The 14557-nt window shown below is 51.1% G+C and overlaps 1 protein-coding gene across 4 annotated transcripts in view; it reads right to left on the reverse strand.

The window, feature by feature from the left end:
* Nucleotides 1-11291, reverse strand: part of POLDIP3 (DNA polymerase delta interacting protein 3) — a 30164-nt gene extending 18873 nt beyond the window's left edge. For 3 of the 4 annotated variants that reach the window (XM_079143316.1, XM_079143314.1, XM_079143315.1), the window contains exons 1-2: nucleotides 10655-11291; nucleotides 558-951 (exon numbers count right to left, since the gene is read on the reverse strand). In XM_079143316.1, the coding sequence (XP_078999442.1) occupies nucleotides 558-951; nucleotides 10655-10713 (453 nt within the window). In that variant the 5' untranslated portion in view covers nucleotides 10714-11291. The remainder of the gene's footprint in view (nucleotides 1-557; nucleotides 952-10654) is intronic. The other variant, XM_079143313.1, reaches the window with a different exon arrangement.
* Nucleotides 11292-14557: the final 3266 nt, after the last annotated feature.

Here is a 14557-nt window from a genome sequence, read left to right on the forward strand (position 1 = left end):
AATGTTTGCTACTGCTATGCATATTAACAAAGCTGCCCAGAGATTAAATGATCCTGTTTCCCATTTTTGTGGGGGTTGGGGAGGTAGGGGGGCCCCAACTTGACTAGCAGTCAGATCTGACTAGGTTTCTACCCTGGTCCTTCCACTGCCTGGCTATGTAATGTTGGACATGGTATTTCATCTCTGAGCCACATACCCAGATTCTTTTATAAAACTGGGGTAACAGTCCTAAAGTTAGAGTAAGGAATACACTAAGTGCCTGCTGCACAGCAAATGGTCAAATGTTTCATTCTTTTCCCTCTCTTCCCTGTACTACTTCTCCCTTAAGAAAATCATTTCTCTTGACCTCCCCATTCTTTTTAAGAGAGAATATGGTGCCTTCTTCATGTTTGCTCGGCTATAATGAACATAAAAAGCCTTTGTAAACAGCCAGGGACTGTACCAACACTTGGGAGAACTGCACTTTTGTCCACTCTCCCCTCACCCCCAAATCTTCCTGCCTAAATCTGCCTTTCTTCTTGGCTTTCTGAGAATTCGTGACAGAAACCGCAACCTACCTGGATGGTTTTGGTGAGCTTCAAAGCAGGGGTCACTGTGCCAATGGGTGGGCTTGTGAAGGCATCAGGGGAACTCCTCCTCAAGCTGATCTTTTCCCGGGCATCAGCTACCTGGCGAGGCTTCTGTGGCACTGTGCTCTGCTGCTTGCGTGAGTTCAGCATCTCTCTGGCATCCTGCACTTTCCCTTTGATTCGAAACCGTGCATCTTTCTGCAAAAGCTTCTCCCGAGCATCTTTGACTCCCAGCTTGAGCCGGGCATCTGAAAGGCCTATCTTCTGCCGGGCATCAAATCTCTGCTGGAAGGTGGCTGTGCGCGTTGGCTGGCTGAGAAGGCTCTGCTGGATCCCAACTCGAGATCGGACACCTCCAACTCCTCCTGGCCTGGTGCTGAGCCTACAAATAAAAACTGTAATAGTAAGTGGATCTGAATATCACCAGTGGCCCATGGAGGAGAACCTGGAAATCTGGGAATAGAGCAGGTCCTACAGAAACCAGACGCTGCTTCCTGCCTGTGTGTGAGTCAATACTTAATCCAACATAAAATATAACGACTTCTTTTCTACTTCATGCCTTTTAACTTTGTATCATAAACAAAATTAAGAAAGAGGGTCTGGATTTCCACCCCTGGTTAAGACTGTCTTACTCCCCAAATCAGGTGTTTCGAAAGATCACATGGACAATAACCCTCAGACAATGCCAGTCAAATTAGAAACAATCCCCAAAATTTCAAACCCCACTCAGCTGGAAAGCAACTTGCTCCCAAAGCTGCTCTTTTTTGTTACTGGGGACTGAACCCAGGGGCACTTTACCACTGAGTCAGATTCCTAGTCTTTTAAAAATATTTTATTTAGAGACAGGGTCTAAGTTGCTTAGGGACTCACTAAGTTGCTGAGGCTGGCCTTGAACTCACAACTCTCCTGCCTCAGTTTCCTGAGTCACTGGAATTACAGGAATGCACCACTCCCCACCCCACCTGGCCACACCCCCACTCTTCATCAGCCCTCTCAGCAACTAGAGGGACACCTATTATGTCTGCTTTACAGTGGGAGAAGCATTCCTGGCCATGCTGCATGAGACCTCCTCCTCTGGGTTGCAATTAAAAAAGTCAATATGTGGGTCTCATTAGCAACTCAAAGAATGACAAAAAGACTTAGAAAAAAGACAGACTTAGAAAAGAAAAATAATGGCTCAATGCAATAACAATAAAAATGTCAAGTTTCAGAAACCATTAAAACTGGAAACTTGTTAATTAACTCCCTTAAACAGGTTCTTTCTCTTTCAGCAGTTTTTTTTAAAAAAAAAAAAAGGCCCTTCTGAGTATAACGCTAGAAGTCTTCCTGGGATCTGTGGCTTTTCTTAACCCGTAACCCGTCTCTCCATGAAGAATAGAGACCTTGGTTTTGGACTTTCTGTCTCTAGCACCAAGAGAAATAAACAACTCCTGTTTATAGGCCACCCAGTTCATGCTATTTTGTTACATAGCAGCCCAAGCAGACTAGACAATGATGCACAGTTCCACTTTTCTGTTTGGGAAATGGCAGCTTGCTTTAAGGTTTACTTTCCAGTAGGTTTGATTGGGTGGGAGAGAGGATGGAAGGGTCATTTACAGAATCAATTAGAATAAGTTGAAGGTTGAGGAGGCTGCTGTGCCTGGTGGCGCATGCCTGTAATCACAGTTGATTTTAGGAGGCCAAAGATCCTAAATTTGAGGCCAGTCTGAACAACTTAGCTAGACCCTAAGTTGTAATTCAGTGGTAGAGTATCTCTGGGTTCAATCCTCCCGGCTAAAAAAAAAAAAATGTGGAGACGGTTGCATGTTCGGCCCTACTCTATTTTCTCACGTAAAGACTCTGGAAAGGCTAGGTGTGTGGTGGTGCAGGCCTGTAATCCCAGCAGCTCAGGAGGCTGAGGCAAGAGGGTTTCAAGTTCAAAGCCAGCCTCAGCAACTTATCACCCTAAGCAACTTAGTGAGACCATGTCTCAAAATAAAAAATAAAAATAGGCCAGGGATGTGGCTCAGTGATTAAGTGTTCCTGGGTTCAATCTCTGGTACAAAAAGAAAAAAAGACTCTGGAAGATGGATTAGAGATGCATTAGAGAAAGCAGAGCCACAAGGAACAAGTGTGGAGGGAGGCCAGCATACACAAGTCAGGAGAAGGAAACAGCTGTGTGGTGGACAGCACCCACCTCTCCTGGCCTAGGCTATCGTAGGCTTCATGGTCCATGACCTGCAAAGCCATGGACAACAGTGGGCCTATCCAGGAACCTGTAGCTACTCTGAAGGACTCTTGGTGAGAATGAAGGTCCTACCCTCATGCAGGGTGCCCCCACTGACCTTTTTTTAAAGGGTGCTTAACCACTGAGCTACACCCCCAATTTTTTGAGACAGGGTCTCACTAGGTTGCTTAGAGTCTCACATAGTTGCTAAGGCTGGCTTTGAACTTGCCATCCTCCTGCCTCAGCCTCCCCAGCCACTGGAATCACATCATGCCCAGCCTGCCTCTGGCTTGGAAAAAAAAAAAAAAAAAAAAAAAAAAAAAGTTTCAAGTTCTCTCATATCTGTTAACGATGTCCTTCAAAGAAAAGAAACAGGCTATGGGTTCAGATCAGGAGCTGCTACTGAAGTTTACTCACAAAATGGGAAAGGTTTTGGCCAACAATTTCCATAGAGATCCATGTGAAATAGGGGCTAGTGGAAAGCATCCCAGATGAAAAAGCTTACTGAGGCCACAGGCTCTGGGTCAGGCAATCAAATTACCAAAACGAACATGGTGAGGTACAGGTTTCTAGGTCCTCCAAACTGAGGTGTGGCATACAGATCCCCAAATAATCACCACACTTCTACTCTAACAGGATGGTACAAAGTCAAAGACGATACCATACACGTGGGAAGGCTAAGACGGTGGCCTAGGGTGCCTGAGAAGAGCAGTTTGTCAAAGGTCAAATGCAGAAAAGAGGACTCCAGCCCATAGCTCGCAGCTTCTTTGCTCTTAGGACTCAGGCGAGCAGTCAAGTCAGCCTCTAGCTTTCCCAAACTTAAGAGCATTCCTTCACTTTTCCCATATCACTCAGGCAAAGCCTCTGCTACCCTGGTCTTCAGGTGAAGGTCCCCCTGCCGTTGGAGCATTCAAAGCATTCAACAAAGTTCCATTAAGGCATTTACCATGCTGAATCACAGACTGATTTGTTTACAAGCCTGCATCTCCCACAGAACTGCCAGCTTCTCAGAGGCACCCCCTGTACCTCCTCACCTCTGTCAACCCTGCTTCGGGGAAATGGTAGGGCTCAAAGGGCTTTCTGGTGCCAGGAATCCTATAAAGCTACTAGCATACATCCTTCTCCTGGGCTCACAATCTCTGAGGCTAGCTGCCATCATCTCCATATGATTCCTGGAAGGATTGAATCACAGAGCTAGTGGCCATAACAAGAACAGAACTCCAGGGCCACTGGACTCCAGAGCCCACGCTCTTCTCATTGTAACGGACTCCAAATTTCCCTCCTTCCTACTCCAAGCTCCAGAGGAATAAGATGGAGAAACAGTGGTTGTCCTGAAGGGCTTCTCCTAGAGAAGAGCCCTCACTGACTACCCACTGCTCTGCAGGATCCTGATCTCCAGTCTTGCCAGCAGAGAGGGAGGCACCCATGTAGCCAGGGCACAGGAGCTTCAGGAAAAGTCCCCTGGAAGAGAAAGGAGCTGGTCTCCCACTGTGACAGAACATCACAAATGGAACCAGGCTACATAAACAAAAGTAGAGGACTCGGTTAGTCATAGTGTGCACCACACGGTGGGAGTCAGACACATCCCAATCAAACCCGATCCTTTTCCAAGACTTCCCAACTTCGGTCTTCTTCAAATTCTACCTTCTCCCATCACCAAGGCACCTCTCATTATCAAAGGGTCCCTGATATTATAACTATAGGAGGTGAGACCATCTAATCTTGTAAAATTCCATGTTACAATACCATAAGGCTGGGTAAATCTAGAGCTCCACAGTTACCAATTTTGCTTTCAAAAGTCAACTTACCCAGTATCACCCATCACAAAGTCAATAAAACACTAGTACCAAGGGGAAAAAAAAAAGAATAACCGAAAGCCTCATTTTAAATTAAGGTTAATAATGAGATTCTTTTTTTGGTACTGGGGATTGAACCCAGGGGTACTTAACCACTGAGCCACATCCCCAGCCCTTTATATTTTTTATTTTGGGATGGGGTTTCACAAGTGGTGAGGCTGGCTTTGAACTCGCAACCTCCTGCCTCAGCCTCCTGAGTCACTGGGATTACAGGTGTGCACCACCGTACCCAGCAACTATGAGATTCTTGAAACCGAATTTCCTATCCCTGAACAGGGATGGAGAAAAGGGCAGACTGACATTTTCTGGCTCACTCTACTTCTGAATTTGACCTTTGCATGAGGTGGGCCAGGGGAGGGGGATTAGGTTTCTGCAATCGTAACTTACTCATATTCCTCAATAGTTTCCCTTCTCTGATAATCAGCAATGGCTGTCTGAAGTGCTATACTGAGAATCCCAAGGGAATTTCCAGACTTCACAGGAGTGTAGGGTAGATAAGCGATACCTGCTATTGCCACAGAAGAGGCAACTAATAGGATTATGAAAGATAAAGATTTGAGGGGCTGGGCACATAGCTCAGTGATAGAGCACTTGCCCAAGAATGTTTGAGGTCCTGAATTTACTACAGGCACAGATTTTTAACATACACCTCATTTAAGCCTCATAATAACCCTGTGAATAGTGTTTAACTGTTCACATTTTATAAATAAGGAAACAGATGTAAGGAGAAAATCTCAAAATCAGATACTAATGTTGAAGAATAGATTTGAACTTCATTATATCTAGTTAAAACACTAATAAAGTATGTGTTAATAGTAAAGTCTAGATCTCGAAGATTCAAAACTTAATCTTCCGTATTACTAACGTCTGCTCTTTTAGTTCTAATATATTAGTTCTAATACATCTTCAAAATTAAAATAAAACAACACAACAGTTAAGGGTGTTTCTAAATGGAGGAAAATCTTGGAACTCCATTCACACTTAGAAATATACATACCATAATGCCTGTCTGGCAGGAGAGACCACTCGTCCTGGCCTGTGTGTGTGTGTGTGTGTGGTGCATTGTTCTGAGGACTGAACCCAGGATGCTCTACCACTGAGCTACATCCCCAGCCCTTTTAAAATTTTTTATTGTGAGACAAGCTCTCACTAAATTTCTGAGGCTGATCTCAAACTTGTGGCTCCTCCTGTCTCAGCCTACTGAGTCACTGGGAGTACAGGCATGGGCCACCTTGCCTGGCATATGCTGATATTCTAATCCACAGTCATGCTTCGCTTAACGGTAGGGACATGACCTGAGAAATCCATGTACTTATACAAACTTGGCATCACCAGGTGATAAAATCCTAGGAGACCACCCTCCATGTATGTGGTGGGACATCACAGCACTTGACTGTGTCTGACTAGCAGAAAAGGTACATTTGCAGGAGGGAGGTGCTGCCAGATGGATGTAGTAGCTACTCATAGTGGGAATGAGTAAGCGACTCCTCAATTTGATGCATTCAGTTCCCTGGTTACACCAGTCCTTTTAACTCCTTTCACGAATAGCTTTTGGGGGCTCCAGTGTTCAGGCTTTTTATAATCATGGTTCCTCTTCCTGCATGAAAAGACAGCTATTCATCCCAGCAGGCAGCAGTAGTGGTTCTAAGGCAGGCATTAGTCATCAGGAATTTTTTAAATAAACACCCCTGCCAGGGGTAGGTCTCAAAAACAGAGTCAATTATGTTATCCCCCTGTCTAAGAACTGCTGAGGGCTCCCCAACAAAGCCCAATCCATGGGGGGGCCTCCAACGTAACCCCAGATTCTGCCTGCAGCCTCAGCCCCCACTGTAGGGCCCACTTCTGTTTCCAAAACACATTCTGCACTTTTGCCCTCAGCACATGTTCAGGAGGGTGAGGGAGGGAGGTTCTGAGCAAGTCTTTTAATTGCTCCACTTCAGCCAACAATGTCAACAGTGCAACTGCTTCAAAGTCCTCCCCAGGCATTCTGTGGGGTACTGGGGAGAGTACTGCAGGACAGTGAGAGGGCAAATGTCTCACTGAGCCCTCCCTGCCTACATTCCTGCGACTGGAACCTAGCACACGTGTGAGAATCAGGGAGGGTCTGTGGGGACTGGGAATGCCTCACCCTCCTGGCTCTGTGGAGGGCAGGGCTGCAGGCGCCTCTGGACAGATGTCTAATCTAAAAGACTCAGGTCCACAAAGGGGGGACCTGAATTATATAATGTGGACTGTAATCCATGGGGATTTCTAGATTACAGTACATATGCGTTGAGTTGGGTTTTTTTAGTACTGGGAATTGAATTCAGGGGCACTTTATCACTGTGTTACATCCCCAGCTCTTTTTATTTTTTATTTTGAGATAGGTTCTCACTGAATTGCTGAGGCTGGCTATCAACTTGCAATCCTCCTGCCTTGGCTTCCTGAGTCATTGGGATTGCAGGCATATGCCACCATGACCAGCTTTGAGGACATTTTTATAGGAAAAAAAGTTTAATTCAAATTATTACTAAGGGTCAACTCTGAATTAGGTTCTTTAGAGAGACACACAAAAACAAGACACCAAGACACTATCCCTTTACTCAAGAGTCTAGAGCAGATGTTTCATTTTAAAATCAAATTCTTCTGCTCCAAATTATGTAACAACTTACTTGTGTTTAGTTCTGTATTTCCTTTATCTTATCTCAACAAGGAAACAAGCAATGTGTACAGGTCTCGGGCCTTGGCCTGAACAGGAAAGTTCACTTTGCCCCGAACCCCTGCAGCTCCAAGAACTCCCCAGATGGGGCATCTTGCCCTGGATGCTCAACTCCAGTCCATTTAGGGCTACCACCTTGAACTAGCTGGAGATGGTAGACAGCTGTCCTCTGACAGACTAAACAACCCACAAAGGAGCTGCTTCAACTAACTCAGTGACACCACCACATCTAAAGGCAGTAGTCAACACGCCACCCAGGTCTGCAATGTAGGTGGTGACCAGTACTGTCCCAGGGAGACTCAACTATCTGTCCTGCATGCTTGAGGTCACTAGAGTTGTATGAGGCAAAAAGATGGGAGTTCCATGGTCTGGGCGAAGAGTCACTCAAAGCACCCCCCTTCAGTCCCAGAAGTTCCCATTAAGCAAGAAATCTTGAGATGATTAACTGGAGACCCAGGTAATGGTAATGACTCTTTTCTTGACTTACAAGGCTTGAGGAACACACAGCAGCAAGAGGACAAGCACATTCCACAAATGCTATCTATCTCAGGGTAACAGGAAACAAGTGGCTAGGCAGGTGGGGAAAGAGGCTGTTTACACTTCCATAGGCTCCATCCTTTCCTTATTTCTGCTAAGAGGAAAAAATGCTAAACTAGTCACAGGTTCTTCCTAAATTACTGAGCAACGTTTTTTTGTTTTTGTTTTTGTTTTCAGTGCTGGGGATTTGAACCCAGGGCCTTGTGCTTGCAAGGCAAGCACTCTACCAACTGAGCTATATCCCCAGCCCCTGAGCAACGTTTTTCCTGAAATATTTGCACATTAAGACCAAAGTTTCCAGAACGATGATTTCTTTTAAGAAACACACTAAAAAAAAAAAAAAAAAAAAAAAAAAAAAAAAAAAAAACATAAAACATACTAACTACAGGAGAAGACATTTGTTCACTGAAATTTGTTCACACACCTCACCTCTTTTTCTTTTTTTGGTACTGGGGGGTCAAACCAGGGGCATTTCACCACCAAACTACATCCGCAGCCCCTTTTATTTTAAGGTCAGGTCTCACTAAATTGCTGAGGCTGGTATTGAACTTGGGATCATCCTGCCTCAGCCTCCATCGGGCCAGCGCTCCACCACTCCCAGCCTCGAGTGCCCGGTGTGTGGAATGGGTTCGCCACCAAGAGTTAGCAACCTGGAGTTAGCGGTTACAGGATCCATCCATGTACCACCATGCCCAGCTACCTCAGATAGGGAGCCCTGCATCTAGTTTTTCTCTTTGATGGTTGTGCAAGTTTCCAGAAGAGATTTAATCCAGACACAACACATTCTCCAGTTTCCTTTACCCTAGTCTTCCAGCCTGCCGCCTGCCCTAATACTCTTCACCTAACAGCAGTACTCTTGCACTGAAAACTGGACCATGGTATTTCTGTAGTGAAAAACCCTTCAACAATGACAATGACAAAGACAAAAGAACACCTATTGAGCACTTAGTACTTCCAGGCTCTTTTTGGAGCATTTTAGTTATATTAATTCACTCAAGTCCTGATGAAGCTGATATTGGCCACATTTTATACACAAGGAAAGGGAGACCAGGAACAGTTAAGCAACTTGCATAAGACCATATGAAAAGTATGAAGCAGTGAACTGAAGTTTGGCAATTTTGCTCTAGAGCCCTCATCCTTACCTAGTCTGTTCCCAGAAAGGTCACATGTTCCTATTCCTTTAAGGAGAGGTCCATGACAACTGCCATCATTTGCTGAACACTGACCACATGGCACAAACTTAAAACAGCTGTTGCTACATTTAATTCCCTCACCAGGAATACCTTTATAATATGATCTAGGGCACCTGGCTAGGGGGATAGAACCTAACAAATGTGGTGCCTGCTGGAGACCTGGTCTGCTGTCTGCCCAGCCCCTGCTCTTCCTGAGGATCCACACAGGACCCCTTCCTGCAGCCCCACCCACCTCAATAAAGACTGCACACACCAAGGTCAGAAAAGTACAGACTCAATAGACAGTACAGAACTGAGAGGAGAGTTTCGGAGAGCTCAGGTCCTGCCTGGGAAGGGGCTCACTCAGGAATTACTGAGGGAACCTGTGGATCCAGAAGCACCAACTCCACATCAGTTACTTGAGGGGAAGACCTTGTTGACAAAACACACTGCTTAGGTGTATGAGCCAGAAGCCAAGTGAGCGTACTGGCTGGTGAGTCCCAGGGCGCTGGCCGCGGGGGCTGTAGTGGATACGCGTGTCCAGGGTGTACATTTCACACAGCAAGACCGAATGGGGCGGAACCTTCCCAAGCTCACACGTGAACACGCGACCAGTGTAACATCACATCGTGTTCAACCACAGAAGGGATCCTGGTTGGAATCGGGTACACTCCCTGAAGCACGGCACGTCAAAATACATCCCCCTGCCACACACAAAGCACAGACAGAAATAAAAGAACGAATTTATTTCCTCGGCACAGGCACAGGGCGGCATCCGTAGTAAGCGTCTGCGGAAACGGCGATGATCCACAGCCTGCGCCACAAGGACGCTTAAGCCGACTTCCCCTGCGTCGGAAGACCCCCGACCAGGTCCCGTTTCCTCACACGGACACACTAAGTTCACAAGCTCAGGATGGCGAGCCCGCGCAGCAGCCCCGACGTGCGTCCCTCAGCGCGTCCCACCTGTTTCTCGCCCGGCCGGCGGGGAAACGCGGGCGGAGCTCCGCGGGCCTCGGGCCCCGCGTGCGGAATGGGTTCGCCACCAACAGTCTGAAGCCCGCGGCCCGGAGTTCCAAGACCGGCCTGGGCACGGCGGCCAGACGCCCGCCCGCGGGGCAGCGGAAGGGACGGCCCGGGGCGAGTGCGGCTCGCCCGCCGAGCGCTCGGAAGCGCGGCTGCGCCAAGGGGCGGCTGTTCACGGGCGGCGGGGAGCGGACGTCGAGCTCCGGGCCGAGCGCGCCACTCCCCTCTGAACGCGGTTCTCTGAACTCGGAGGCGGTGGAGACGGCGGACGCAGGCAGCGCCGGGACCCCGCACGAGAGGCCCCGAGCCTAGGCGTGCGGCCCTGCAGGGCAGCCGCTCCTCACGCGCCGGGCCCCGACCCCGCAGCCGTCCCGCCCGCCGCCCGGGGCCCGCCGAGCGACGGCGCCGCCAGCCAGTGGGCGGCCGGGCGGCCGGGCCCGCGGCGGCGGCGGCGGCGCGGCCAATGAGGAGCGCGGCTGAGGTAGGGGGCGGGCGCAGCCGGCCCTCGCGTAGCGCCTGGACCGCTCCCTCCTCCGTCCCGAGCCCCGCTAGGCCGCAGATCCCGAGCCCCGAAGGGAGAAAAGGCCACTCACCGCCCCTTCGTCGCCGCTCCGCGTTTTCGTATGAGCTCGTCCAGGGAGATGTCCGCCATCTTGCGCCACCGAGCAAGCCGAAAGCAGCTTAGACGCCTCAGCCCGCGAGCCCGCCCCTTCGGCCGCTACGGTGAGACAAGCTGCTTCCGGCGTCCGGCCAACCAATTCTCGCGACAGCTCACACGAGGCAAGGACCGGAAGGGGCGGGGATGCCCCCCATGAGCCTTCGCGATGCGGGCTCCTTATCTGCATACGGAGGGTCCGAGCCCAGCAGATCCTTTCTCTTCCCCGAACAAATGAAATTTAAAACGTCATAAAAAACTGGTAGCCAATAAAGCAAACTTCGGAAGAATGGGGCAGTCAGTTTAATGAGCAACTTGTTACTCACCATAGCTGTAATAAGAATAGGATTCATTACCTAGGAAGTGAGACCCATGCTTCTTCATGCCTTAAACTTATGAGTAAGGAAAATAACGATTCGGGGTGACGCCCGAATCCTCACTGCTAATGTGAGACGAATTTTTGAGCGGGTAAAGGTTGCCCCTAAGGTGACCCGCCTACTTTGCGGGATGCCTGGGAGACGCGATCTGCCCGTCCCCTGTATACTAAAAAGATAGGTTTTTTTTGTTTTGCTTTTTTTTCTGTTTTCCTCCTTTTCTTTTTCCTAATTTTGATGAGTAGTGAGTAGTTTTTTAGGGCGTTAAGGCTCTTTTTTGGTGTGTGTTCTTCGTCTTAAAGTAGCCCGACGTTAACTACTACTGATCTATCCTGGGGGTGTTTTTTTGAGTTATTGGAGTCCCGTCTCAGAAAAATAACGCGGTTCCTGCTCGTTTTGAACCTGTACAGTGTAGTGCTGGTCGGGGTGGAGGCTGGAGTCCCGTTGGTAGCAGGACTTTTCACAAGCAAGTCGCTATCCTCTCTGTGCCTCTGTCCTGAACTGTAAAATGGGATAAATAGCAGGTCGTTGGGAGGTTAACTGCAGCAATTCATTAGTGTTCAATACACGGAATGGCGTTTTCATCTTGAAGCCCCATTTTCCAGCTAGTTGATGAATCAACCAATAAGAGAATGCGGGCGTGGCTGGAGGTTTAGCTCGGGGTAGAGCACATTTCTAAAGATGCATGACCTCAGTTCAGATGGAGTAATGTCATTTTGCAGGGGAACAGGGATGGAACCCAGGGCCTCTACCACTAAGCTACACCCTTAGCCTTTGAGTCATATACTTTTAACCCAAGGCCCACAGATTCAGCCTCAGCTCTGGGGCCAGCGGGACCTCAAGGTGAGATGCAGAGGAACCTGGAGGGGCCACGGGGCGGGAGCAAAGGCCCTGGCTTGCCCTAACCTAGAGAAGTTAAGTATTAAAATGTCACTTTGATGTTTTCTCCTAAGCCAGTACGATGACTCATAAACTGAATCATTTAATTCTGGGATGGTAGGTGGAGGCCTTTGGTTGTCCAGACACAAGGATCACAGGAGGTAGAGGTGGGGAGTCAGGAGTGCTTCAGGGTCCTCCCAAAGTCGGGGACTTTCCTGGAGGGGAGAGTCCCCCTGTGCACCTCTGCACCAGGGCCTCCATCCATATCTGTGTGGCCCACAGGACCTTGGTGTGAACCGACGTGGACCCTCCAGTAATGCAGCTGGGCGGCAGCCAAAGGAGTTCGGCCCACGGTGTTTGGAAACTGGCCAAGGTGTCCCAGGAGCCACTGCAGTTGCGGGCTGGGCATCTGTGCAAACTGCTGTCCGGGGGGTTTCCGCCTCTGGGACATGGCCTCAGTGCTTGCTTACTGAGATATGTGTGGATTCATGTAAATGATCCTTTACTGTCCTTGGGTAACACAGTGGGAGCTTTGTGTGTGGCCGCCCGTGCACCCATGTGGGGGGACATCAAGGGGCTGCCATAAACCTGTTCTAAATGGCCCTGGCCGGGTGGGGGTGGGGCAGTGGTGGAGAACCAGGCCTGGTGAGTGAACTGACCTCTTTCACCAGCTCCGTTGCTTTTACAGTGCTGGGGATTGAACTCGGGGAGCCTGAGAGCTGTCACTCAGCATCAGCCCCAGCCCCTCACCCTTTTATGGATGGGGAAACCGAGGCCAGGAGAGAAGGTAGAGACTCTCATGGGCTCAGGCAAGCCCTGTTTTCTCATCCTCAGACAGGACCGGAATGACACCTAGGTCCCTGCACACAGTATGGGGACAGGCCATGGGAGCCTGGGATCCCTAGGCAGAGTCCTGGCCTTGCTCCTGTATGTGGCAGAGGACCAGCGACAGGATGGAGGAAGGGCTAATACCTCCTCCACTGGCTTAAGTCAGGGATTCCTTCCTGTGAACTCCCTGACCCAGTCCACCCCAGCCTCCCTGGCCTTTACCACTTCTTGAGCCATCCAGTAGGTGTCTGCCCCAGGACCCTTGCACTTGCTGCTACCACTGTGAAACACCTGCCTCAACAGCCAGCTCCTTCCCTTTAGCGGGGAGCTCATGTGCACCTTGGGAGGTGTTCTCTAAGAACAGCCCCCCAGGCCTTGACCTATCTGCTGCCACTGTCACCATCCTGCCAATGACGTCTTCTATTGGTGTGCGGTGTCTTTCCCAGTGAACCCCAGCGCCGTGGAGCAGTGACAGGAGGGGCCCCAGCTGTCCCCAGCACCTGGTGCCTGGTGTGAAGGAGGGAGGGTGTGTGCTCTCCCTCGCCCCAGAGTCAGGCCGGGGGTTTGGCTTCCTGTCCAGTCTCCAGCCCAAAGCCACTCACGGCGAGAGCCTGTCTCGCCAGGGAAAGTGGCCCAGTGACCGTCCACCCCAGGCTTCCCTCGGGGCTGTCGGGAGGCGAACGGTCACACCGCAGGGCCAGAGGGGTCCAGAGACAGGCCCAGCAACCCTCCAACCAGCAAGGTGATCGGACCAGGCTGGACGGGAGGATCTGAAGGCGGGGCCCCCAGGGGCCCCCAGGGTCCACCCTGGCCTGGACCCTCTCCCAGGAGCCTGTCCCAGGAGAAGCCATCCCGAAGGCGAGCGGGGACGGGCTGGGCGGCAGTGCTTGGGAAGCGGGTGGCGTCTCGCCACCACCACGGAGCAGTCCAGCTGTCCGGCAAGAGGAGTCCGCACATTCGTCACCATCACCTGGGTGTTGGTTATGGGGCAAAGCTAGGGGACACCGAGGGACGCAGCAGCCCGGCCAGGCCCAGCCGGCCGCTCCCCGTAACTCCCACAGAAAGAGGCCGGCAGGCGTGGCAGCAGAGCGGCATCCGCCAGGTTTACTTCAATGCTAATAAACGACTCCAAAAAGCAGAGGCAGCTGCCGGTGCCCCAGGGCGACGCCTGGCCACAGAGCCTGCGGGGCTGAGGGGCAGGCAGGAGGGGCGAGGGCAGGACAGAGGGGCAGGCGCGGCCCCAGACGGCCCGATCCAGGCCTGCTGCCCCCTGCCAGGCTGACGGCCAGGGCCACCCAAGGCCACCAGAGTCTGGACTGCTGGGGAAGGCCAGGGCTCCCTGCGGGCCGTGTGCAGCCCGGGCCGGGCGGCGCTCTTCCCGTGGCCTGGGGGCCCTGGGGGCGCAGCCTCCCACCCGCCGCCCCTCCAAGGGGCCTTGGGGTCCCCCGCCCCTCTGCCAGATGCTGAGTAGGGTCCCCCAGGCAGGCGGTGGGGGGCAGGCCAGGCCCCAGGACAGCGGCTGGGGCGCCCTGGTCACCTGCAGCTCCGGGCTGCCCTTTCCTCTGCGCCTCTGTGGACTGTGGGCCACCACCACCCTGGCCCGTGGCCGTGCCGGGGGTGGGGGGGGACCAGGGGCGGCAAGGACAGGGCAGGCGGCACCTCTGGTAACAGCCAGCTAATGCCAGACGGCAAGCTGTCCCCGCGGCGGCCAGCGGCGGCCCACCTGAGAGAACCCTGCTCCCAAAGGGCCCCGGGCCGGT

Source organism: Sciurus vulgaris, assembly GCF_902686455.1.
Source record: "Sciurus vulgaris genome assembly, chromosome: 5".
Lineage (NCBI taxonomy): Eukaryota > Metazoa > Chordata > Mammalia > Rodentia > Sciuridae > Sciurus > Sciurus vulgaris.